At 35.4% G+C, this 26,874-nt stretch overlaps 4 protein-coding genes across 5 annotated transcripts; 3 read left to right on the top strand and 1 right to left on the bottom strand.

Moving 5' to 3' along the window:
• Positions 1-33: 33 nt before the first annotated feature.
• LOC125216320 (RHOMBOID-like protein 12, mitochondrial) lies at positions 34-3,058 on the top strand. 2 transcript variants are annotated; one of them, XM_048118010.1, is made up of 9 exons: positions 34-121; positions 883-956; positions 1,484-1,592; positions 1,670-1,789; positions 1,888-2,001; positions 2,264-2,305; positions 2,446-2,550; positions 2,635-2,676; positions 2,869-3,058. In XM_048118010.1, exons 3-9 carry the CDS (start codon positions 1,575-1,577, stop codon positions 2,965-2,967), a joined length of 540 nt encoding a protein of 179 aa, XP_047973967.1. In that variant the 5' UTR covers positions 34-121; positions 883-956; positions 1,484-1,574; the 3' UTR covers positions 2,968-3,058. The 2 variants fall into 2 exon arrangements, with proteins under 2 accessions (XP_047973967.1, XP_047973968.1); XM_048118011.1 differs by having other exon boundaries at positions 2,635-2,746.
• Positions 3,059-3,340: 282 nt separating this feature from the next.
• Positions 3,341-5,378, bottom strand: LOC125210853 (protein SPIRAL1-like 1). Its single transcript, XM_048110460.1, has 3 exons — positions 5,276-5,378; positions 4,069-4,379; positions 3,341-3,683 (listed from the first exon to the last, which is right to left on the bottom strand). Exons 2-3 carry the CDS (start codon positions 4,357-4,359, stop codon positions 3,606-3,608), a joined length of 369 nt encoding a protein of 122 aa, XP_047966417.1. The 5' UTR covers positions 4,360-4,379; positions 5,276-5,378; the 3' UTR covers positions 3,341-3,605.
• A 10,833-nt stretch (positions 5,379-16,211) lies between these two features.
• LOC125215300 (protein LONGIFOLIA 2-like) lies at positions 16,212-20,634 on the top strand. The gene is made up of 4 exons (XM_048116675.1): positions 16,212-16,906; positions 17,341-17,399; positions 17,828-19,619; positions 19,701-20,634. The coding sequence occupies exons 1-4, from the start codon at positions 16,771-16,773 to the stop codon at positions 20,507-20,509; spliced, it is 2,796 nt and encodes a 931-aa protein (XP_047972632.1). The 5' UTR covers positions 16,212-16,770; the 3' UTR covers positions 20,510-20,634.
• Positions 20,635-21,207: 573 nt separating this feature from the next.
• On the top strand, positions 21,208-22,881 carry LOC125217156 (pentatricopeptide repeat-containing protein At4g36680, mitochondrial-like). Its single transcript, XM_048118991.1, has one exon. It carries the CDS (start codon positions 21,246-21,248, stop codon positions 22,551-22,553), a length of 1,308 nt encoding a protein of 435 aa, XP_047974948.1. The 5' UTR covers positions 21,208-21,245; the 3' UTR covers positions 22,554-22,881.
• The last annotated feature ends 3,993 nt before the right edge of the window (positions 22,882-26,874 follow it).

Genomic DNA, 26,874 nt, shown 5'->3' with positions numbered 1-26,874 from the left:
ATGATTTTCATAAAAGCCTCGCGCCAAAGTGTATTGAGATAGAGAGAGAGAGAGAGAGACTGAAAAATGAGGAGGCAGCTCGGCGTTTGTCCAGCTCCATTTCACTCGATCACCGCCGCTGGTAACCGATTCTTCTTCTCTGGAAAGTGAATGCTAAATCTTAATCCAATATTGATAGAGAATTTGAAATTGTTGTAACTAATTGTGGAATTGAATTAATTAGGGTTTTGTTGGTGAAATAATTAGTGAAGATGATTTGATTGGTGTGATCATACTACATGGTTCCGTTTTGGTATTCAACTGCGATTTCTCGAATTAAACACCAAAAGTTGTTTTCAATTGTACTAGTTATAGCATGCTCAACGGCGTCAAATTTCGGTTTGACGGCACAGTTTCCATTTTTGTGTTTCTCTCTCTGTACCAACTCCGAAATCTCCTGTTGTTTTAACTAGAATAAGATCTCTCTTTATTTCTCTCTCTCTCTCTGACACTCATGCATTCTAGCTTGGTTGTTCATACTATAATTGTTTTACCTATCCATCCCTTTCTAAAATTCTAATTTAAAATCCATTACATGCTTTTTCAATCATACATAGTAGAGAGAAAGAGTTAACAGAGTGAAAAAAAATGAGAAGGCAGCTCACTAAAATCGTTGGAAATGGTCGTTTAACCAAATTGGTGTGGCCAACATCTGTGTATTCATCGTCATTTCTGAAACCCCCATTCCATCAATGCTCTTTCTCGGAGTATTCCACTCTTTCGAGTTCCCATTTATGGAAAATGTGCAGTCCCCATGGCGTTAGTGTTAGGGGGACGATCCAAAGTGGGGCTTTTCCCAGCTCCCTTCTTGCAAGAAGGGTTTTCTCAAACTCACTTTTGCAGGGGCAACACAGATTTCCGGTTAAGCATTGTAACAGAAGATCATTCAGCTCCTCTTCACTCTACCACCGCCTTTGGTACTCTCTCTCTCTATGTATATGTATGATATGTATATTAGTTTTTTTTTTTGGGGGAGGGAGTGCTAAATCTTGTTCTAATATTGGTGGAGATTTTCCCTGGTGAATTGTGTTTCTTTCTCAGTTTGGATTTGTTGAAATTATGGTGTACTATTATTTGAGTTTTGTAGTAAAATTAATTTGTAAAGATGATTGATAGGTGAGATCAGACATGCCTCATTTTGTCTCAATTAAAAGGAAAATAGTTTTGACAAAGACATCAATGAAAACTTCAAACATCACTTTGCTGGACCGTTTCTTCATCATTGGTGAAGCAACTAGTTATCTGTTTTTTGTTGTAGTTGTCTAGTCTTGATACATTGGGATTGGCTTGTGCAGGGTGATGGCAATGATTCAGTTGAGTTTCTTAGCTGTGTACCCAAAAAATGTGTATATGTGAATGTTTATTGTAGACCTTCTTGATGCTATCTTGCATAGGCATTGAAGTGATATGAGTAAGAAAACCATGATTCTTTTTCGTGTTATAGGAGAAGGCTTACAACCAATGGAGTTGTGCTAGGATTGATAGTGACAAATGTTGCCGTCTTTATACTATGGAGGGTTGCAGGCATTCCGTTTATGGTGAAGAATTTCATGGTAAGTTGTTCATAGCATGTGAGTTTTTAAAGAAGGTGACACTAGAAGTGTTTATTTTGTTTATTTTTACTTCTCAGATTTCTGTAGACAACATTCGAAGTGGCCGGCTGCACACGCTAATTACCAATGCTTTCAGTCATATAAAACAGCTTGACATTATTTCAAATATGATCACACTCTACTTCTTTGGAACAGCTGTAAGATGACATGGCTTTCGTTATTTGATTTTCAGTTCTTCTTTGTTAGGGTTATTCTGTAGTGATGTATTTCAGCTGACTGCAATCTCATTTCACAGATAGGAAGATATTTTGGACCACAATATTTGCTGAAGTTGTATCTAGCTGGTGCACTTGCTGGCTCGATCTTCTATGTGGCATATAAGGCTTTCGTAGCACCATTATTCCACAAGGTAAGGCTGTCGAATTCGTTGAAATTTGTAGTTTCTTCTATCGAGCTCTTATGTTTCTTCTCGTCTGGAAATTGGGACCACGGCCATGATACAACCCGTTTATATGTTTCAAATCATAAAACGTTATATAGAATAGACCAAATTATGTGAACTTGACATTATTAAATAACATACTTGTTGAGTAATGTCGTCAACTGTGCAGTACTTGCTAACAAATTTTGCAAATGATGTCTTATTCTTGTTCATTCTTTTTTGTGCCTAGATTGATAAGCGAGGTTTTCCCCACTCGCATGCTCCAGCACTGGTACACTATTCTAATCAATTTTTTCTTGTTTTCTTCTTGATCACATTTGCCATGATAGATCTTCTTTTAAGCATGAATGAAACTGGCTGAAAATGAGACTGCGATAACAACATTAGTGATTCTGTCCCTCACTTTTTTAGGGTGCAAGTGGTGCTACGACTGCGATACTGCTGCTCTATATATTTCTATTTCCAAAAAAGACCATCTTTGTCGATTTCATTATACCAGTTCCTGCTGCTTTAGTGGTAAGGTTAAGAAAGACTTCTATATGAAAACAAATTAGAGGAAAAATGTTGATCCACTCATTTTTCTTCCTAATGTTTTGCTAGGGGGTTCTTATCATTGGCAAGGACATTTGGAGGGTACTGCAGGTACGTTTACCATTGAAATTTGATTCATCGTCATAATACTCAATAGTTGAAACGTGTCTTTGTAATGCTGGTAAAGTCCTCCATCTGCTTGTGTTCTAATGCTAGCTAATGTAATTATCTCATTGTCTGAAACTTGAGTCCTTTGCTGCTCTGAATCTCTGATATTAGCGTTGTCATCTCCCTTCATATCAGGGTGACCGAGAAATTGCAGGATCCACTCATTTAGGTGGAGCAGCAGTGGCTACCGTTGTGTGGCTGCAGAAGAGGAAGGGACGCTTTGGTCGATTCTGAGATTTCTAACTCATTATAGTCTAGATCCATTGTCTTATTGGATTATCTTTCACTGGCTATGAGATTTTAATTATGAAATGAGTTGCTTGCATTTTGCCAATTTTATGCTCTTTCGCATTCCCTGCTCGAGCTGAATTCGTGCCGGATCTAATATTAAAACGGGACAAGTGCTAAATACACGAACTTTCGCTTCATTCTAGTTTTATGCATGAACTAAGTTGTCTCTGAGTGAACGAAGGGAGTAATACTTTACAATGTTGGCAAACATAAATTATAAAGTTGAATAATAACACCCTAACTTTGTAGTGTAGCTTTATTATCCACCATTATTGGTTAAAAGAATTAGTGATTGATAAACATAATACTCATAAACTCATCAACACAATCGACATTTCAATATGAGAAGCAAGCTATTACAGTGAATAATCTGCCATTAAGCATCCAGACAGCAGCAATTAACTTCTTCGTTCGAGGAGCAAGGGAAGAAGCAACACTCGATTTAGGAAACAGAAAATAACATTATATTACAATTCACAATGTCTGAAGCTACTAGATGCCGGCTCCCTACATCAGATGGGAACCAAGCAAACACAGCAAACGACAATTTCTTCTTTGAATTGGTAGAGGGGTCGAAGATACTACTTGCCATCTCCGAAAAGATATCCCAGTGAAGATCCGCCTCCTGGCGCAGCATGGACTTTGGTGGATGGTCGGTCCTGTCAAACAAAGTTTATCGCACATCATTCAGATGAAAACCTCTCAAGAATGACACAGTCAGCCCCCACAAATATCATCAATTGCATCAAAATCAAAAAGTAAGAAGCAACAAATCCAAAGCTGACTTATATTTGATGGGAATGTGTCATATAGTGATTCAAACAAAAATTTATGCAGATTTACTGGATACACATTGTTATATATGCCATAAAGCTTTGCGGGAGAACAAAGAAGTCTGAAGATGATCTACTGTGCAATGAAATGACGAGCATTCCAACTAAATGAAAACTAGCAAACCCAAATCAAGTATCACTTGCACACGGACAGAAAGCTTAACAAAATAAACTTAAAAGACACAATATGTTAACAGAGGCAGAAATATACCGTGAGGAAGTTGCCGGTGTTCTGACCATCAGCGCGGAAATAGTTGTTGTTTGTCTGGCTGCCTTGGATGCCAGCTGGAATCTGCTTGGGGGCATCACCACCAGATGGTGCTGCAGCAGATGGCTTCACAGCAGTTGGGGGTGGGGCTGCATTCCTCGTAGGAGCTGAATTCCTAGTAGGTGCGGGCGCCTCCACATTGGTTGCAGCTGGTCTTGGTGCAGGAGCTTCGTTGCCTCCGAATAGGTACCCCAGAGAACTCTGACCTCCACCGCTACTAACTCCACGACCCATTATCTCTCAAAATTCCTGAACTGCACCAAGCAATCGCACGAGATTCAATCAGTTCCTTTACCAATTACTCCAGATCACAGGATTCAACATGGTAAACAGAGTATTAACACTAGAAATAAATAAACAAATGAAGCAACAACACAAATTTTCATTCAGTTAGACATAATTCTTTATCTTCATATCAATCAAAAAATTGGTACCGAATCCTGCGAATCAAACATTAATCCTTAAAACTCCTAACTTTTTGCACAAAAGCTTGAGTTTTTCCACATTTTGCCTCTGATTTCCACCAATCAGTAGTCCACAATTACAATTATTCAGCAAAATCAACTTGCAGCTCACATAATTTGTAATAATTTTACATCATCACTGTTGATTGAAAGAGATCCACCAAATGACAAATGAAACAGCACAAATTTACATTCAATTATACATAATTATTTATCTTCATATCAATCAAAATTGGTACCAAACTCTGTGAATCAAACATTAATCCCTAAAACATATTTTTTACACTCAGCTTGAATTTTCCCCCATTTTACCTCTACTTTTCCACCAATCAGTAGTCCACAATTACAATATTCCGCAAAATCAACTTTACCAGCTCATAAACACAACTTTTAATAATTTTACATCATCACTGTTGATTGAAAGAGATCCACCAAATCACAAAAAAAGCGAAAAAATAAATAATGATGATAACAGTAGTAATAACAAAATTAAACAATAGAACACCAATTAAAACATAATCAAATAGAAAATGACAGCGGTTTCCACAAAAAATGTTGTCTACACATTAAAATCGGCACCTAAAACGGTAGATCTGGAAACAAACAGCTGAAACAAACGCAAATTGCAACGAATACAGTTCAAATGAATAAAAATAGCAAGAGAGAGAAGCAGAAAGACGACTGACCTAGATCGAAATTCAGATCTACAGTGAGAAGTTGCAATCAAATGTAGAGAGAGAGAGAGAGAGAGATAATAGCTGTGAACTGAGGTGTGAAATGAAAGCTAACTCCACATACATTGTATTTAAAAGAGATAATTTGAATATATTCCCGTTAGATTAAGTTGATTTTTTTAATTATATTGTAACTGTAAATATAAATGGAACACAGCTGCAATTTAAATTTTCAAATGAACTCATCCACAAATAATTTGATAAATTTTACTACTATCATTTAATTGTATAGTATAATAAATTCTTAGGAAATTAATAGAGAATAAAATATAAAAGAAACAATAATCCCCATTATTCGAATCATTCGTTCATTCTAAAACTAGTTTATTTTTGTCGTTTTGATAGCACATAAAAAAATTACTAGTTGATTTAGAACATATTATCATGAATATATTAAAAAGAGATAGTGTCTCTTCTTATGATTATTATTTATAAATGAAAAGATATAGAATGTAAAAGTAAAGGTATTAAAAAATTGCACTAATTGATACGATAAAGTACATAGAATTTGATTCGCAAAATACTTATTTGAATTAATTTTTTGTTCTTTTGTAAAGGGGATTCCAAGAGAAAACATTGCTTAAATAATTAATTTTTAGATTGGAAAGTTTTCATTACTAGTATAATAACTGTCGGTTAGTGTAGTTGACTTTGATATAATGAAGACATAATGTTAGTACTTGGGTAATGTCAAAATTATATGTGAAATATGTTCCACTTCAAGTTATAATATTTTCAGAGGTGGTCGAAAAATGAGATCATTGAGAGAAGCATTGTTGATGACAAATCGTTGCCTAAAATCACATGAAGAATGATTGAAATCTAGCCGATTGTAAATGCTTTGGACCTTCACTAAAAAAACTAACGTAATACATGAATAAATATAGATGTGATTTGCGAGCATGCGAACACACATTGTATTGCACCTTCGAACATTTTTATTTGTCGTAACATATAGCATGTCGCTTACAACTACTCATATTACCCGGTTTGAATATAAGTACTTGTACACACAAAAATATTATGCGTACCTACTACTTTAAGACATGCACAAATTCATTCTTTTTCATTTCATCTATATTATATTTAGTTGGGAAAATTTATTGAAAACACTACCTCCATTAAATTTACACAATAGAGATAAAATATAAAATCATAAAATTAGTGGAGTACATAACTTTGCATAAAAATTTATACATATTTGAGCTAATCGAAATAAATAGACTAAAAAATACATTTGTGGATATTGTGGTTAGGGTCATATTCTAATGCTTGTAGCAGCACCCTAATCCTAAATCAAGACAGAATCTCTATCCATAGATTTTAAAATGAGTAGATGAGATTAAATCTTACGAATCTCAATAAATAGTACATAAAATATCAACAAAAGGGTAATATCGTTATTATGTTATCATATGATAATTTTCGTGAATGTTTTTTTATATCAACATAGTGTATTACAAATATCAACAATATGACATAAGAATATAAACACTAGTACAAGAAAATATCAACACATATTTATTGAGATTTTTACATGGTTTTATTGAGATTTTTTGATATATTTGTTGATAAAAATCTTGTTATCAACATTTACGAAAACTAAAATAAAAAATATCAAATTTCATCATCCGAACGTCGTCGGAACATATGCAATTGATCTCGTTGGAATCCTTATAAAATTATCTTTAATTTGATATATTTTTTGCGAAAAAATAATTTAAATCGTGAAAGTTACGTAAATTTAAAGTTTTAAGATGATTTTAATGAGAGGGAATTGACATTAATACCCTCTAATTTTATTTATTAATTTTTTTAGTTAAAAATATAATGCATGTGACATTATTTCAACCACTAGATCTTCTAATCTAATGTCTAAAATTTAGTCTTAGTTTGAGATTGTTAATTAGTTAGCAATTTATCACTCCCCATGGTCATATATATCCATAAATTATAATTTTTAATATATAATTAAAGCATGAGCATCATCCATCTCTCGACTTCAGCTTTTGGTTTCTCGATTCCCTACTTAACTTTTTTCTTCTCTAGAAAAGTTATATCGTATGTTCCGCAGTTCTACTATGTTTAGTAAATGGATGGTTAATTCAATGTGTTATGGTGTATGATGAGATAGTGATTTTCAATTGGAAGACATACAAAAGAAATACTACTATAAATTGGTGGAAGAAATGGGTGATGTGGTATGTGTTTAAAAAAAATGCCACAGTACATAAAATGATTTCAGTGTGGAAAATTAATTTACTAAAATTAATACCTCAATTACTCAATAAATTTAGCCATTATTTATTGCTACAAGTAGTGTTTAGAAGTTGTTAAATCAATCACAATACAATTCCATTGTAGTTGGATCCAAAACTCTACTCTCCTCTTTGTGGTATCTTTTCATTTGTGTTTATTTCCTTTTGTTACTTTTAATTTCTTTTTCATTGTTTTATGATTATAGTAGTGTCAGAACAAAACCATTTCTCTTTGGATTGTCTAGACAGTAGTCGAAATTTGTTCGTGGTACTTGAGAGGATATAATCTTGTCTCTGTGGGAGACGATACTCTTGCTTGCTAATTGTTACACTAGCCCCGTACACTTGTGGGTATTATTTGTGTTAAAATAAGTTGAGTCAACTATGAACCATCAACTGGATTGTTTGGATTGTTCGGCAGGTAAAAGTACGTTTGGATTTGGTGGTTTCTCTGACAAGCAAATAATGAACATGAAGCTGCACTGTCTCGAATTTTGTAAGTAGTTCGTTGTACGTTTTAGTCTTGATAGTTGTTTGATCTTAATTTTTTATTTTATTTTTTTTGTAGGGTTGGATGCTTGGGGTAAAGTTCCAATTATTGGCGAAGTCCCCCGTGAATGATATTCACTGAGTGATGATGGTTTGATGCTGGCTATGCTTGTCTCTGGTGTTCCTTGTGAAAAGGGTTATGCTACATTTGATCACGTGCATTGCTTGCACCCAGGTAATACACCTTTTCTTTGTGTTTATTAGTTATCTTTTCATTATAGAATAAATTTACTAACACATTGTCTTCATCATCAACAGATGATGAAAACATTATTTTCTTCACACACTCATATGTAGTGGATGAATTTCAGAGAGAGATGTTGTAGCCCTTTTCAACATGGGCCGTAGAAATGAGTTGACATTGTTTTCTATGGAGTACAGATACTTTTTATATCACTTATGCGGTTGATAATGTCAATTAGTGTTTGCTTTATGTTGGCGCCACGGGTTGAATGAATTCAAAGGGGATTTGTTGTATTCTCAGTGATGGAATTGCCTTAGAGAAAAACAATCACATTTTTTCCTCTTATGCTTTTGCTATAGATATATCAAATAATGATAGATTTATGCTCTGGACATGAATATCATTTACTTCTAATACTAATTTAGTCTTTTTCCTCTAATGCTTTTGCTATAGATCTATCAAATAACCATAGATTTATGCTCCGGACATGAATATCATATACTCCTACTATTAATTAGTCATTCAAAGTTAAATGAATAACTTTATTTGTTAGCCCCAACTTTTGGTCAAGATTTTCTACTATTTTAATTTCTTGTATTTAGATATTTTTCAGTTTTTGTGACAATATTACAAAAGTTTTTGTAGAAAAAATGCAGAACGATGTAAAAGTTTTGACAATGTAAATTGTGTATTTTAATTGCAAATACAGATTTCCACTTCGTTCATATTATTTCAGCCCATTTCATTAATTTATTTCTTCATGTATTAAAATCACTATTTCAAATGATCTAAATAAAGAGAAACTCGCTTATTTGAGAAACGAAACCTGCTTATTTGAGAAATAAAAGAATAATACCAGTAGGACTTTACTATTTTACCCCTTCCGTTAATTCTCTTTTGTATTCTTTCACCATCTATTGTGTTACTTTTATTTATGATGTTAATGTATAGCATAGTTTTGATTTTTCTCTCATAATAATATCATATACTTATCTCATCTTTTGATTAATATTTCCTAGTTTTCTTAGATTTTCGCGCGTTATTTGTTTAGTTTCGGTTTCAGATTCATGTCTTTGAGAATTAATTGTGCATCATTGTATAATTATACTATTATATTCATTATTTTATACTATTAGTTTTATCTTAAATATTAAAAAAACACATGCATTTCAAATTACCATATTAATACACAAAAAGACGACATGATGCGTTCATTTTAAGTGGTATGAAATACACACACATTGTAGTTCAATCTCTCCATTTCTCTCTCTCAATCCCTCCCTTCTCTTCTCCTTCAGATTAGGTTTCTTCTCTATTATAAATTTATAATTTTCCTAGCATCACTATTTCCACCCCAAGTTTTTTTTTTTCGCTCATAACATATTTGGGCTTTACGATGTTCAGTCATTGTGTTTTCAGTTATTACGTGATCCTTAGGAACACTTTTGTAGTTTTAAAGATTTTGTAATTTTGTTCAACCATTTAAGTTTCCCTTAGGAACAATTTTTTACTTCTATAGATTTTTTGTAGTACTATTTCTTTCGGTATTCAATCCACATACATCACATTATACGATGTATTTTTTCCAGTAGAATCTACATGCAGGTTGATTATTGGATTCATTCATGTATGATTAAGATAAAGTGGCAATTTCCTTTTAGTGGATTATAAAATTTGAATCTTAAACCTTGCTTCTTGCAAATTTAAATTGATGACATGTTTTGTTGGGGACATAATTTCACTTTCATTAGTTAGAAAATACATACTCCCTCCTCCGTTCACAAACAATAGATCATTTTTGCCATTTGGGACGTCCAAAAAAAATAGATCACTTTCTTAAAATGAAAAGTTTACCTCTCATATTTTTCCTACTTTTTTTTCCTCTCTCCTACCTTACTCACTTTTTCTCCCTATCTCTCTTACTTTACCTACTTTTTTTCCCCCTCTCTCTTACTTTACCAATTGTACATTAAAACTCGTGCCATACACAAAGTGATCTATTTTTTGTGGACGGAGGAAGTATAAAATTTCAACCCCAACCGGCTGAGCTACTTGGGCCAAAAAGTTTTCGGAAACAAACTCTCATAGAACGAGGATTGAGGCAACGAGATAAACTCATAAAACCAAAATACATCTTAAAAAAAAAAAAATTAAAACAATAGTAAAAGTGATTCTAGGTTTGGTAATTACTAGAGTAAAGGCCAAAATTGGTCCTCAACATATGACCATTTTACGTTTTTGATCCTAAACATTAACTTTTGGATTTTTTGTTCCTGCACATATGAAAATTTGATTATTTTGGTCCTCCATCAACATTTCCGTTAAAAACTAACGGTCAACAGGTTTAATCTCGATTTTGACCAAATTAAACTTTTAATTCTGATTTTTTACTTCCTAATTAATTCCCCAATTATTTTTATAAATATTCCCCTTCAAATTTTTTACTGCCGATATTTATATTTATAACTCTTCTTCCAATTAATACCCAATTCACCTTGAAGAGCATAACAAAAGTAATGAAAGTGATGTCAAAAAGTCTGTGAAAACCGAATGTGTTTGTGCATAAGTAAGACTATTAGTGATGGCGAGGTGTGGGTGAAGAGGAGAGGGAATAGAGGCCGTTCCAGAAGTCGGTGAAGGCGCGGACGATAATCCCGCGATAATAAGGGATCGTCTGACTCCTTCTCCACCGCCACGCGAGGAGACAGCAGCGGCGGTGGCTGGCGAGGGCTGATCCGGCGAGCTGGGACAGCAGCGACGGCGTGATACCGGCAGCGTGAGGAGGAAGGCGACGAAGTTTAGGTTGCCGATTTGAGTTTCTCTTGGAGAATTTGTGAAGAGAGTATATTTTGGTATACATCATATAATTAGGAGAATATTTATAAAAAAAATTAAGGAATTAATTAGGAAGTAAAAAATCAGAATTAAAAGTTTAATTTGGTCAAAATCGGGATTAAACCTGTTGACCGTTAGTTTTTAACGGAAATATTGACGGCGGATCAAAATGATCAAATTTCCATATGTGCAGGATCAAAAAATCCAAAAGATAATGTTTAGGACCAAAAACGTAAAATAACCATATGTTCAGGACTAATTTTGGTCTTTACTCTGTAGTATTACAAAGCAGGCCCGCTGCTTCTCCAATTCTAAAAAAAAAATTATAAAATAACTAAAAGATAATCAAAATCTCGCATATATATGGTATATCCTAATTTTGTTAGGATTTGATGCCATTATACGAATTTTATCTTCCTTAATTATAGTCAGGATTTAATTTATTTCCATGTTGATTAGGATTTGATATAGGAATCTCTCCCAAATCCTTTAACTACAAATATGTACGAAACTCTCTTGTTCTTATCCCTAATTTATTCTTACTTTTTCATAAGCCGCTCTCAAAGTAATATGGAGAGAGATCCTTGCAAGAAATATATATACGGCAAGAAAGATTTGCAAGAAATATGGATACCACAAGAAATATGGAGACAGATCCTTACAAGACCCCGTTCAGACAACTTACGAGGTGTAGGTGCGTTTGTAAGTCATGGCGTAATCTAATAGTAGAAGATCAGTTTGCGACTCCAAAACAATTCATGGCTATCGTTAATCCAGACAAGAAGGGGTATGCAGTCGCTGACGAGGACGGCAAACCACTTTTCCAATTCAACTGGCCCCCTTATTCAACTTCTCACCATCGTTTGGTAATTAGTTCAGTTAATGGTTTGCTTTTGCTATGGGATGGATTGAATGATAATTATGATATTCTTTTCATAGTCAACCCAATGACTTGTGAATATACTGAGCTTCCTCCCCAACCTACACGTAGGTGTCTTTATGGATTTGGAGTGAGCAAATTATGTGGAAAATATAAGATTTTATGTGTCGATGAATCTAGGTTTTCTTATGTGTACACTCTAGAAGGAGAATCTTCGTGGAGAAGGATCCCAACACCACTGACAACTAGATTCAATGCAACAATGTCAAACTGGGACTCAGTTACGGTTAGACCATCACTTGATTATGCTATATTTTTTAATGGAAATATTCACTGTGTTGCTTGTTATTTAGAGAATACTTCCTCCGTCCCACAAAGATTGTCCCATTTTGACCGGGCACAGATTTTAAGAAATGTAAATATAATGAAAAGTGAGTTGAAAAAGTCAGTGGAATGTGGGTCCTACTTTAATATAGTTTTATAATAAATTGTGAGTAGGAATAAGTTAGTGGAATATGAAGTCCACAACAAAAAATGGTAAAAAGTGAAATGGGACAAACTTTATGGGACGGACGGAAATGGAAAAATGGGACAACCATTGTGGGACAGAGGGAGTAATTTTTTAGTTTGTTGCTTTGATCTTGAAACAGAGTTGTTTACCAGTTTTCCTCTTCCACCCCTTGATGTGCGTATCTTGAGTTATCCTAAAGATAGCCGTTCGGTTTTCTTATATTTGGGATATCGGCTGTACATTTTAGCGGATCGCCTATGTTTATGCGATACATCATCTCCTAGATATGTTGCCAAAATTTGGAAGATGCACAACTATGGAGATGCAAGCTCTTGGATAAAGGAATATGACTTCAAGTCACCAACATACTATACAACTCCTCTCAAAGTTCTGACGAATGGTGACTTGTTTTTTACTGGCAATAGTGGATTATTTATCTACTCCAAAAACACCGAAGCTTGTGCTGGACGCGGTTTTCTTCATCAATATTACTCCTCCCGTCCCGCTTAAGATGACACGTTTTCCTTTTTAGTTTGTCCCAACTAAGATGACACATTTCCTATTTTGGTAACTTTCTCTCTCCAATTAATACACTCAACCACTTTTTCTCACTCCTATTAAAATATCCATCTTTTTTTATCTCTCTACCTTAATACTCACACCCACATTCTCTCTCTCCAATTCAACACTTTAACCAATAACTCCTAAAATCCCGTGCCGGCTAAGTAATGTGTCATCTTAGCCGGGACGAAGGGAGTACTATTATTACTTTCCTAGCACCACTATTTACACTCCAAGCTTTTTTTCACTCAAAACATTGGGAATTAACAATGTTCAGTCGTTATGTTTTATTAGGAATAATTTTGTACTTATATAGATTTTTTTAAGTTTCTAATATGAGAAAGGGTTTTTGGCATTTTAAACCAAAACCTTTCCCCGAATTTCGGTTTTTCCCATGAACTATGAGATTTGTTTTTAAAACCACGAACGTTCATTTTGTTAGGATTTTCTCCCGACGGGTCAACGACGAAACTCGAGTAGTCTACATGTCAATTTTAATCCTATTTGTCAATAAATTGATTACTTGGATCCTATTTGGCACAATAATACATACAGTCACAATTATTACATAACAAATGACAACTTTTGAATAAACAAAACACAACTTTAACATTTTGAATTATGCTATTCGGGTCGGAAATGTGCTATTCGGGTCGGGTTGGGAAAATCCTAACGAAATGAAAATTCGTGGTTTTAAAAACAAATCTCATAGTTCATGAGAAAAACCGGAATTCAAGGAAAGGTTTTGATTTAAAAAGCTAAAAACCTATGAGAAACTAGTATTTTTTAGTTTTATAGATTATTGTACTCCTATTTCTTTCAGATTCAATCCAAATGTATCACAATACATACTTTTGTGTGATGTATATTGTATTCAACATGGCAAAAGAATTATGAACCTTAGATATTAATCATGTCTTATCTTTTGCCATGTCTTATCCTTTTTCTACTTATGAATAACATAATTGTGAATAAGGAGATTATATATTGAAGAAGGCTAGGACATGATTACTTATCAACGGAGGAAAAGACCGAAGAAGTTGGGCCTGTCTGATCTTCCAAGAAATGATCTGGAAAATGTGCACGAAATTATGGAACATCGTTCTTTGGTCCAGACCTCGACTTGTTGCACGATTCAAACTCGAGCCTATTTGATCACGAAAATGCTTGAGTTCTTCAAGGTTGGCTTGAGATAAGTTAGCTTATTTAAAACCTCGAACTACTAATTGGAAGAGAAGCGTTTTACTGTTCTTACCGACTAAGTTGCACTTCTTGTCCTTATTCGGTTATTCCCATTAATTAATGTCACGCTATTCATCTATTTTTGGTGGGTAAAATTGATGCCTCACCAATTTCACACCAAACATGTTCATGCAGCTCTAGACCTTTTAAACTTTTAACTTTAGTTACCTTTTCGCTCATATTTTTTTGATGATTTTATCTATATATTTGAAGTAGCAATTGTTGCCAACCATATAGTTGTAATAAGTGCATTTCAAGAAATAGTTACGTAATGATTTGCATTTGTTAAAGCCTCAGTTGCCTATGTTATTAGCATTTATTAGGCTATATATTCTGTTAGGTTTACACATTCATAAGAAGGTAATTACAATTAAAAATAATTAAATAAAAACGATTCAGTGATTTTTTAAATTATCAGGTTTTCGTTTTAATGTTATCTTAAATGACCTATATTAAGAAAGAAATGAAAGTTAGCATGAATTTCTTTTTCGAAGTAAAAATATTTACAACCTGTACATAGATAAATTGATTTTTTATTATATATAATATCAGGCACGTACAAAATATTATTACACATCATAACCAATTTATAACTACCTATTTAGACAAAATTTATGAAAAATATAGATTTCTAACTAACATGTTTTGTCGATTATGAAATTTTTTAAATTTGACAATTAAAAATAAACACAACTTTTTCTTATAATCAAAGGAAATCTACATCGAGAATCATAGATGGTGATATGTCAACATCTATAATAAAAATTAAATCTAGTGATTTGTCTCTCCAAACTTTATCCTTAATTTAATAGGAGTTGAATGCGTCAGTTACTACTTTGCTATTAAAATACTGTAACATGTCAAGCACTATACATCTTTTAAAAATATTTTATGACCACAATTTTCCTATATTTTAGTTATGACCTTATTTTTGTTCTTTTAAATCAACAAACTTTGGCAGTTTTCAGTTTATTTCCACAAAATGCATATGAAAAATAGAAATTGTAAGCCCTATAGTTATGACTACTGGCTCTTCATTAACAATTTATTAGTGATAACCATGTGATAAGAGAGACATGATAGAAACTGAATCATTGGGATTTTCTTTTGCTTTAGATTTGCTCAAATGTATCTCGGTTCTCGGTATAATTGATCCGTTAAATATTATAAAAAGTTGGATCGAACCGGTCGGTTTGGCGACGAAATGATGCTATGTTCAACTGGGTCTAGACATATAAACATTGCACTAAATGAATCGGTATGAATTGAAAAATAGTTTTGTTCGATAGTAAAATCGATTGACGACTATATTGATATTTTATTTTTGTTTGAATTCATTTTTCCTTTATCCCCCTTGCTCTTCCTTTTTCCGCTGCTAACCACCACGCGTCAACGGTGCCACCATCAATTACTAATAGAAACAAAATTCTCCAAATTCCACATCAAATAAAATGTTAGAAGAAAATCGAAATCAACTATCCAAAAATATCGAAAATTTCCCAATGCAGCAATGACGCAAGACACCAATTACGAGACTTGTTCTATTTATGAAAACTATTTTCTCAACTTTTTCATTTTTCTCTTTCATATCCACTTTTTCTTTTTCATATTTTATTAATTATACATTAAAACTTGCATCATCCACCTATTAAATTATTTCTAATAACTAAAGGAATAAAATTATTTTTTTCATACTTTACAAATTTGACATTAAAATAAATGCTTACATAAATGCAATAGAGGATCATAATTGGAAAATTGAATCACAGTCAATTGGTAGAGAGAGTGAAAGCAGTAATGACAAAATCATTTGTAGATGCTGACAGTTTTCATGGCGGCCGCTGAGCTGGCCTCCTCATCTCCTCCCTCCTTCAATTCTTCTCAATTTAATGCTACTTGCTAGTAGTATATTTTTCACTCTCCTCAAATTTTCCTACCTTTTCTTTCCCATCATGCCTTCCCTCTACACATAAATCACACCCCACACTTCCTTTCAACACCTGACCGCTTCTGCTCTCCGCAATTTCCCCCTTTTTCCCTTCACATTTCACTCACGCATTTCATCGAACACATTCTCTCATCGGATTCAGAAACGCACTGGCTGAAATCGGGTTAGGGAGCTCAATTATCTGTAGATTCTGCCACATTTCTTTCTAATTTTGGCGGTAAAGATCTGATTTTTTTCAACATTGAGCTCAATAAGTTGAATTTTGAAGGGGATTTTGATGGATTTGAGCTGTGTGTTGCGTTGATGGTGATGGATTGTTTGATGAAATGACAAATTAAGTGGATTTTGCGTTGAAGATTGCTCCTGTGAGCACCAACTGTTTGTATTTATTCACTTTTTTGGAGAATATATCTGGTTTTGCAGAGGTGTTGATGACTAGGCATAGTTGGTAGCATTTTGTTTGATTATTGAGAAGAGAGATGGCTGCAAAGTTCTTGCATTCTTTCATAGATGAAAATCAAGATTTGCAGATAGGGTGTATGAATGGGATGTTTCACAAGTTTGAACGTCAACACATGCTGAGAAACACCACCAAGAGGCTGCCTCCGCGTCCCGGTAAAGCTTTTCTTTGTGGAAGTTGGTTTAGGAAAGTTATCAAAACTGTTCATCTGCCTTTTGTTATATTTTGGTTTGATTTGATTACTACTATTGCTATATTGAATGGCTGTTGTTGTTTATGTGATGCTTGTTAATCGTCTTATTAATCTCGTCTTGCATTATTGTGAAATTTGCTTGTTCTGTCGCGGATTTATGTGTTAGCTTCGGATGGTGGTGTTTGTGGCAGTGTTGTTTCAGGAAGTTTACATAATTGTGTATCTGATTTTGTACAATTTGGTTTGATTTTATTACTCCTAATGCTCTATTGAATAGCTGCTTTTGCTTATGCAATGCTTCTTAATCGTCTTCTTATTGTCGTCTTGCATTATTGTGAAAATTTCTTGTGCTGTCGCGGATTGATGTCTTAGCATTGGGTGGTGGTGTTTGTGCAGGAAGTTCCCACATCAGTGGTAGTGATACATTGCAGAGGGATTCAAAGTCCTCATCACAGGTATTGTCTCTCAGTTTACTTATGATGATAATTTTCAATTAGAATTAGGGAAATTGAAGTCTCTGTTCATTCTTTTATCACGGATGCTGCTTGCATAAAGTCTTATGTGGTTTTCGAAATGCACGAGCTCTATTGCATCTTATGGTTTAGATACGAAAATGCAACCATCCTTTGAATTTGTGGTATCGTCTCAGCCTAATATTGGTGATCACATCTTTCGAATCGTGGTTTGAATATTTTTATGTGACATGATTTGCATTGTCTTGTAAATTGTCCGAACCTGTGGAATTTTCATTTCTTCCACCAACAGGTGTCAATGTATAGCAAGAAACAGATAGGCTCTTAGGTTAAGCATTTTTTTTATGAGGATGGAATCATGTGCATTTCGAATTGATATTATGATATTCTGATATAATTTGATGCTGCAGGATAAGAATCATTACAAAAATATGCAAGACCGAGGAAGATACTCCATCGAATCATCAATGACATCTTTCTCATCTTCATCCCGTTCATCGTCGTTCTCTTCTCTAGACTATAACAAAGCTGCCCGGATGGAAGCTGGATCATTTGACAGAATGATTTTTCCCGAAACAACTTCAAGTGACTCGGCTATGATCGTGCAATCCCAATATAGGCGACACAGTCTTGACCTTCGAGATTTGGTGAAGGAGTCGATTTATAGGGAAACTCATGGTTTATCGATGAAAGTCAAGCCTACTGAGAGAGCTGCAGTTCCTTTCGTGTCATCAAAAACCAGTGATGGTGGCGACAAGACGCCTGCTGACGTCAAGGAATCTCTGAGAATTCTCACTAAGCTTCAAGAAGCGCCTCGCTATACCAATGAGCCCGGAGCACTTTTTAGATCATCGTCCCTTTCAATGTCAAGAGACGCCACTCGGTTTTCTTATGACGGAGACAGTTCCAATTCTTCTGTGAAGCTTAGAGACCTTCCAAGACTTTCATTGGACATTAGGGAGAGCTCGATGCGGAGTGTGGGTGTGGTCCAAGGGAAGGTTCAGTCACGCCCTCCGAGCGTTGTTGCAAAGCTGATGGGTTTGGACTCCCTACCCGATTCTGTCTCATCCGGTGACAGCAACATGGGCGGCTCTACTAGGAGTTATCAGGACGAAAGCTTCGTTGATGCTTCAAGCTCGTTTGAGAAATCGGATAAAGCCAAACCAGTTCAATCGATGAGTCCCTCAAGGAACTCGTGGAAGGAGCCCATCTCGCCACGATGGAGGAACTCTGATGGTTCAGTGAAACCTGTGTTGCGGCTTCCCATTGAGCCAGCACCTTGGAAGCATAACGACGGGACGAGGACTTCCCAGAAACCAGCATCCAAAAGTGCAAAGGCGCTTACCGTGTTTCCTTCTGTTTACAGTGAGATCGAGAAGAGATTTGGAGATCTCAAGTTCATGGAGTCGGGGAAGGATCTTAGAGCACTTAAACAGATACTGGAAGCCGTGCAAGTAAAGGGACTCTCGGAAACGCCAAAGGGGCTCTCGAGATCAGCAGACCAGCGAAAACTACCGGCTGATAAAGTGCTTGCTGTCACAAAGAGAAAGGCCGTTGCTGCACAAAACCACGAGTCTCCTATCGTGGTCATGAAACCGGCTAAATTAGGTGAGAAATCTGGTATATCTGCAGACAAAAGAAAAGGTTCAAACAACGGCAGGGCGAAGTCTAGTGAACGAGAGAGTGCTCCAAATTCTGTAGGTACGAGAAACAACAGAACTGTAAGGACCACTCAGGCTAAAGAGGCATCTGCAGGGTCGGGTAAGATCTCTGGATCAGTCGGCCCGAGAGTGCAAGAAAAGAAGCTCGAACAGGAGAGAAGGTCTCGACCTCCCACCCCTCCCGATTCAAGCAAGTCAAGAAGGCAGCCAAACAAGCAACAGGCAGAGTCCAATTCTCGCGGTGGAAGACCACGAAGACCAAAGCATAGTTCTCCTCAGAAAAGCGATGATCAGCTGAGTGACGTCAGCGTTGAATCAAGAAATTCAAGCTTCTGTGAAATTGAAGATTCTGCTGAGTCGAATGTCGAATTAAATACCTCTGAAAGATCTCCAGGGGCAACCGGTTTCGATAGTTCATCTTCAAAGGTTGAATCTGGTTATGTTCCTCCCGAGTTCTCTAGCCCCATCTCGGTTCTTGACAATGCAGCGTTCGCACACGACTCTCGTTCTCCTGTGAAGTACACAGGGAAGACCCTCAAAGGTAATATCTTTTGTTTATAATGCATGTGTTTTCTTGTAAGTTACCATGTATAGTAACTAGAGATATTGGTTGAACCCGCAGTTAACGAAAGGGATTCGAACGATGTGGAACGGAGCTCAACGGAGAGCTTCGTTTCCAGCTCCACGGAATCTGGCTCTGCATTTGACTACATGAGGGATAGACTTCTGAACATTGATAACTTAGTTCAGAAGCTCAGAAGGGTCAACTCCAGCCACGATGAGGCGCGGACAGACTACATCGCCTCGTTGTGTGAGAACGACGAGAACCTGGACCACAGATACATCTCCGAGATCTTACTAGCTTCGGGCCTCCTCCTTCGGGACCTTGGCTCAAACCTGACAGATTTCCAGTTTCATCAATCCGGCAATCCCATAAACCCCGAGTTGTTCCTAGTCTTGGAGCATACAAAGGCGAGCGCTTCATCCAAAGACGAGTCTTTCAAATCATCAACCCGGTCCTCATTGGACACAAACAAAAAGCTGCGGAGGAGATTAATATTTGAGGTTGTCAACGAGACTCTCGCAAGAAGATTGGGTCCGGAATCGAAGCCTTGGCAGAGCCCGGTTAAGCTAGCAAGGAGGGCGTTGAATACTCAGAATCTGTTGAAAGAACTGTGCCGCGAGATTGAAGAGCTCGAGACGAGGAGTCCAGTGTGCAGTTTGGGTGAAGAGGACGACGGGTGGAAAGCCATTTTCGGCCACGACCTGCTGCTTCGGTCGGATAACTGGATGAGCTTTGATGCTGATGTTTCAGGGGTCGTTCTCGACATTGAGCGCCTCGTTTTTAAGGATTTGATCGATGAGATTGTGCATGGAGAGGCTGCCAGCTCGATCGCCAAACGAGGTAGCCGGAAACTCCCTGCAAAGTGATTTGCATCCTTGAGCTTGCTGGTGTTCTGCATTCTCTACCTTACACAAGAACTTGGCATAATGGAATGTAGAGATACATTGATTTTAATTGATTATTATAATGAAGACTAACTTTCAACTTCAAATTTTTTCAAGAAGACTGCTGATTTTACTAATTATGGTAGTATCATTTGTATTTTTGAGATTAAAATGATATGTTAGGTGTGAACTAAAAAAATACAATTCTTTACTCATCTAGAGTCGATGGTCTTGTTTATTATTGTTTTTATATTAAATAAATGATAGCTTTACTTATCTTGATTAAATAGTTTTATTTTTTCTATAATTTTAAATAAATAAAATAAATTGATTTTTTTAGTTTATAACAATAACAATTTCAATAACAATTTGTAGGATATTAATTGTATAAATCTAAACAAATAATACTAATATAGATTAAATGAGCAAAATACTCATATGATGTTCGATAAGTATGAAACATAGTTAACAATTTCTTAATATAGCGTTTTATCTATGCTTACTCATTGAATTAACTTTCTAAAATATCTCATATTTTGCTAAATTTTGTATATTTAAAAATGAATTAAAGGGATATCTTAGTTGAGGCCAATTTATATTAATATAAACCTCAATATTAATTAACCCTAATTTAAGATGATTAATTTCCCCCCTTTTATTACTTCTTCAATCCTAAAACCCTCAATTTGGCTCACTTCCTCAAAAACCCTAAATTGCAATGTCTCTCCGCCTCGCTCTCCGCCGTGCCCGCCACCTCTCAACCTCCGCCGCCGCCGAAGCCGAGACCACCGCCGCCAAAATCGTTAACATTTCCGGAGCTAAGAAGCGCCTCCGGAAGGTTTACGATCCCGACGAGGCGCTCAAAGTCTACTCCTCCTTCTCCGCCGCCGATGACGCCTCCGCGCCGCCGGCCTCCGCTCGCCACATCCAGGAGCTGGCGGTCCGCCGCCTCGCCAAATCCCACCGCTTCTCCGACATCGCGGCCTTCCTCGAATCGAACAAATCCAAGCCCCAAATCACCGAGGAGCCATTCGTCTCCTCTCTCATCAAATCCTACGGCGTCGCCGGAATGATCGACAATGCGGTCGCTACCTACAATCAGATGACCGATTTCAGTACCCCTCGCTCGACTCTATCCTTCAATGCTCTCCTCTCAGCTTGTATCAACTCCAAGGCTTATGATCGCGTACCTATTTATTTCAATGAATTTTCGGAAAAATTTGGTTTGGTGCCGGATAAATTCTCGTATGGAATGTTGATCAAGGCGCATTGTGAGATGGAATCGCCGGAGAAGGCGAAGGAGACGCTGAGTGAAATGGAGAGGAAGGGGGTTGAGGTTGAGGCGGTGTCGTTTAGCACGATTTTACACGGATTGTATAAGATTGGGAGGGTTGACGAGGCCGAAGCGTTTTGGGATGAAATGGTGAAGGAGAAGGGGATCAAATTGGATGCAGGGTCTTACAATGTGAGGCTTTCGCATATTCGCAATAATCCGGAATCGTTGAAAGCTTTAATCGAGGAAATGCAGAATGAGGGGATAAATCCTGATCCGATTAGCTACAACTATTTGATCACTTCCTACTGTGTGAATGGGATGATGAATGAAGCGGAGAAGGTGTATGCCGATCTGTTGCAGACAAAAGGAGTAAGGCCGAATGCTGCCACTTATAGGACTATGGTGTTCCATTCGTGTAAGGCAGGAAGGTATGTGAGAGCGTATAGGATCTTTAAGCTGAGTGTGAAGGTGGGCAAGATTCCCGATTTCAACACATTGAAGTATTTGGTAAAGGGTTTAACTGAAAAGGGGCGCATGGTTGAGGCTAAAGCTATGGTCCGGACTATGAACAAGAAGTTCCCTCCGGATTTATTGAAGGCTTGGGAGAAGCTTGCTGATGAGCTTGGGTTGGCTCGTGATGGCACAGAGGAGGCTGGCGCTAGCAAGGTAGAAAAGGCGGAGGTTGACGCCAGCAAGGTGGAAAAGGAGGGAGCTGATTCTGGTGTTGAATCAGAGAAGGCAAGTACGTGAGTTTGGTCTATGGAATAAGTTTGAGTCATACTCTTTAGACCTACCTCTGGTTGTGAGATGGTATCTATGAGTTGTCATAAAGCATCAGTGTCTATACTAGCATTGATTCTCGTGGCATGACTAGCTGAGGATTTTCCTTATAGCAACACCAGTCTCTTGCTGTTCACATGTCTTCTACTTTCCCAATTGATTTGATTTGAACATTTCTGTTGCTAGTTTTTTGCTTTATCTCTGGTCTTGGTCTGAAAGTTGGCTGTTGTGTTGACTGTTGAGAGCTTTTAGCCTAACTAATCTCGAAAGTTCAAATATATCACTGCTACGCCTCTTATATTCATTTGGTACATAATTGATTTGTGCTCTATTAGCATCTCTTAAATCTCTACCCTCGTAAATCAGTCTACCTATCTAGGCAGGGGCTCTGACCAATGTGGAGTTAGGCAGGGTAGAGGTGGAGATCCTTGGGGTTGCGAGATCTCAAATGCTGTTTTCTCTACTATCTGGCACCCATTTGATGCTTATAGATGTTATCTAAGCTGTTTAAATGGGTGTCACGTGTTGGGGCAAACAATCTGTGCATATAGAAGGATTATATACACGAGGATTGTATCTACATCCCGCAGCCTCAACCATCTCCACCTCTACCCTGCCTAACTCCACATTGGTCCGAGCCCCTGCCTAGATAGACTGTTTTATGATATGCTTATCAATGATATAGATATTTGCTTGTAAGCTTCATTTGTTTAGATTGTCAGGACTAATTTTAAGTTGCTCAATGTGTTGAATTGAGGGGATTTTGATTAAAATCCATCCCGAGGCATTTATGAGTTAAAATGCACACATTTCATGATTTACTTGTTTGATTCTTCTCATGGTTCGAGAATGAACTTGGTCATAGGTTTGGGGGAGTCTAGAGATGCTCATTTTACATGATTTTATTGTGTTTTTTTTGTTGTTATTTTTGTCGTGATGCACACATTTCACATTACTTGTTTTATTCTTCTCATTATTCGAGACGAACTTGGTCTTCGGTTTGGGGGAGTTTATAGATGCTAACTTTACATGATTTTCTTGTGTTTTTTGCTGTTATTTTGCCGTGTTTGTGCCTCGTGTTAGTAGTATTTTGGGTTGTTGCTTTTGAGTGTTTTTGTCTACTTTTAAACATTGTCGAGCATTGATAGAGTTAGAGGTTGTTTGGATCGAGATTGAAGGGGGCTAAGAACCGAGAAAACGAGCATCATTTGGAGTGAAGTGCCGAGTCGAAGCCATCGGAACGACAACCTAACCTAAAGGGTGGCCATTTTTTCCCAAAACGGGGATGAGTAAGGAGATACTTAGTTGCAGTAAGAATAGAATTTGAAGATAAGGCTCGGCAATCCTAGAATGAACTGCACACAAGAGCCCTAACCCGGTGATCTATGAGACGTTTAATCCAGCGATAGAATGATTAATGTACGAGATCAGAGTACTCGTGTTCGAATTCATGTGACAGTTTAAAATTTAATCTTGTTATTGTAAGTATAATGTGAGCTGTCGAATTTCAAGATGCAAAAAATATTAAAAGGGCAAGAAATAAATACTACATATTTGGGTTGTGATAGTGAAGCAGAGTCCAACTGCAAGAGACGATAAATACAAATTCTGAATCACCCATTATTTCTTATTCATTTCTCTGCACTTTCTGAATGCAATTGCGACCTTTCGAAACTCACATACACACGTTTTAATATATGTACTGTTATAAAATTAAGATTTTCAGTTGAAACCAAAAATGGGACATCAAATAAATAGCATTTTATTGTAAATTAAAAGTTCACCCGAAATGTATGAGGATATATTGAAATTTTACAAGAATGTTAGGTTTCTCATTCATGTCTCTTATTGAGATACTTAAAATATATTATTGAAGTTATTAATTTTACAATTAATTATTTCAATACAATTTTTGAGGTAATAAATCAAAATAAATGTATGGAAAAAATAAATAAATTCAACAACTCATGAATAATGCTCACGTAAGATCTGTACCATAACAGTCTTTCTTCTGTATATATGGTTTAAGACAAATTAACATTTTATTTATTGAACAAATAAGTGATGATGCTCAAGCAACTTGAACTTTAATTATTATAATTATTATAAGATTTACCATTTACTGGATTCCTACTTATTCTTACGTGGATTCTTTTAGCTTGTTATAAAAAACAAATACTACTATTACTATGTACGTAAGTATATATAATCAAAATATGTGGTCAGTATATTTTTGATAAATGAATAAACATTGTTAATCCATCTCAAAACAATTATTCTTTGTACTCCTAGACCATAATTGTTTCACAATAATATCATACCCTTTAATATTTTGTTATCGTATACACTAGTTAGTGTAGGTGTACGACCTAATTGTGTTGTTTGTATTTGTACTCTATCACCTAATTTATTCAATTTGTTATTAGTAATGGTGGTAGGGCTTGATCTTAGCCCACCTCAATGTTATACTTCTCTTTAATTATGTTATTTATGCAACTATACAAGTACCAAAAAAGTTAGAAAAGTTATTAATTTCGTCATGGTATTAATTCTATACTAAAATTGCCTAGAAATAGAAATTTTCTGATTGCCAGTGCCATTTGTGTCCAATAAATATAATTGTTCATCAACCTTAATTAAGTTGCGATTTTTTTATTGGGGTGTAATTAACTAATTGCATGATACAATTAAGTTAGATTTTAAACTTGAACATAACTATTTTTTTTAATGCAAGTTAATTTAGTAAGGCATCAAAACCATTTCATACCAAAATTTAAAGAACAATTATTATCTTCCTAGCTAGTTAATTGATTCCACTGAGACAAGATAATGATGCTACTAGTTAATTTGTAATTATTGAGATTAGATTAATTAATCAGTAGATCATAATACTTTAATGAACTTAGCATAAAGACTCTTTAGAATTTTTTTTAGAAAAAAAAAACAGTATTGATTAATTAGTTATGAAAATATCTAGTCAATAAAAATGTTAATTTGAGTAAATAAGAGTATTAGTATATTAGAAGAAACATGTATGGAACGCTCATAGTACGTCCAATAAAATTTATAATTTTGATACTTTAATTTGGCCCTATATATATAACTGGACTTATTAAAATTATACTCCCTTTTTTTTCAATTAACAAAATGCCATGTGCAACTTTTATCATTCCAATCCATCAATATATATATATATATATATATATATATATATATATATACATAAAATAAAATAAAACGTTGTACTTGTTGATAATATAATTAACATTTATTTAATTCGTTTATTGATAATGCCTATAAAGCTAAAACATTACACAACTAACCTAAACATACATGCATTTAATCACTAGTGTATGCGCTTAACCGGAATTAATTAATGATCTAACACATAGGAGTACATTTTTACTTCACTGTGCGAGTGAAATTTCTAATTTCCCTTGTAATTAATCGATAAAAAGGCGTGGATATCTTCGTTTTATTTCATGGCATGGTCCATCTGGAATACTTGAAAAAAAGTGATATTTCAAGGTTTCGAATTAAACTGGGAACTTGAGCAAATGAGTGATAAAATAGTGGCAACAGATATTGTAGTGAAAATTGATGATATAGTTTAGCAATGAGAAGTTGAGTGTCATATGAGTACAAAACTTGATTGGTGCATATGAATAGACTTATAATTATTACTACTAGAGTTTTAGTGCTTGAACACATTTGTCAAAAGTATTAAAATGATATGACTTTTTTGTAGTATATTTTTTCCTAACAAAATTACCAAGATTAAGACAAAACATGATTTGTAGTTTGTGCCTTACATATTATAACAATTTTAATTAAAGTAACATTAATTCATAGTATATAGCTGTGGGCCTTTAGTAAAGATGGTCATATAAACATAAAAGAACTACTAACATGTTATGCATGAAATAAACATAAAACGCGTTTATAATGTTGATATAAATATAGGGTTGGTCAAAGTAAATTAAATTATGTTATTATGTTATTCTAAGAAAGTGGTTGGTTTCACTATGAGATTTTAGGTATTTGGATTAGAGGGTGGTGCACGAGCTTCCCATTTTACACTCTTGAGTAATCTTTTATTGTGTCGCGTGCAACTTGGACTTGGACTTAGTGAGTTTTGAACTTTTTATTTTATAAAAGAAATCATGCAATATTCATATTATATCATTGTAAACACAATGTTTTTGCTCCCAACATATGCCAAGAGTGTGAAAGGAAAAAAATATGAGAAAAGAAAGAAATAAGCAAATCTCACTGCAAAATTTAAAAGTGG

The sequence above is a fragment of the Salvia hispanica genome, chromosome 3, assembly GCF_023119035.1.
Source record: "Salvia hispanica cultivar TCC Black 2014 chromosome 3, UniMelb_Shisp_WGS_1.0, whole genome shotgun sequence".
NCBI classification, from domain to species: Eukaryota; Viridiplantae; Streptophyta; class Magnoliopsida; order Lamiales; family Lamiaceae; genus Salvia; species Salvia hispanica.
The sequence above is the reverse complement of the archived record's forward strand: the minus strand, read 5'-3'. Positions and strand labels throughout refer to the sequence as shown.

Coding starts and splice junctions, on each gene's coding strand:
- LOC125217156 (XM_048118991.1), top strand. CDS start 21,246: ATGTCTCTCCGCCTCGCTCTCCGCCGTGCCCGCCACCTCTCAACCTCC.
- LOC125216320 (XM_048118010.1), top strand. Junction 1,790..1,887: donor TCTACTTCTTTGGAACAGCT/GTAAGATGACAT, acceptor CTCATTTCACAG/ATAGGAAGATATTTTGGACC. Junction 2,677..2,868: donor ACATTTGGAGGGTACTGCAG/GTACGTTTACCA, acceptor CCTTCATATCAG/GGTGACCGAGAAATTGCAGG.
- LOC125210853 (XM_048110460.1), bottom strand. CDS start 4,359: ATGGGTCGTGGAGTTAGTAGCGGTGGAGGTCAGAGTTCTCTGGGGTAC. Junction 3,684..4,068: donor ACACCGGCAACTTCCTCACG/GTATATTTCTGC, acceptor TTTGTTTGACAG/GACCGACCATCCACCAAAGT.
- LOC125215300 (XM_048116675.1), top strand. CDS start 16,771: ATGGCTGCAAAGTTCTTGCATTCTTTCATAGATGAAAATCAAGATTTG. Junction 16,907..17,340: donor GAGGCTGCCTCCGCGTCCCG/GTAAAGCTTTTC, acceptor GTGTTTGTGCAG/GAAGTTCCCACATCAGTGGT. Junction 19,620..19,700: donor CACAGGGAAGACCCTCAAAG/GTAATATCTTTT, acceptor TTGAACCCGCAG/TTAACGAAAGGGATTCGAAC.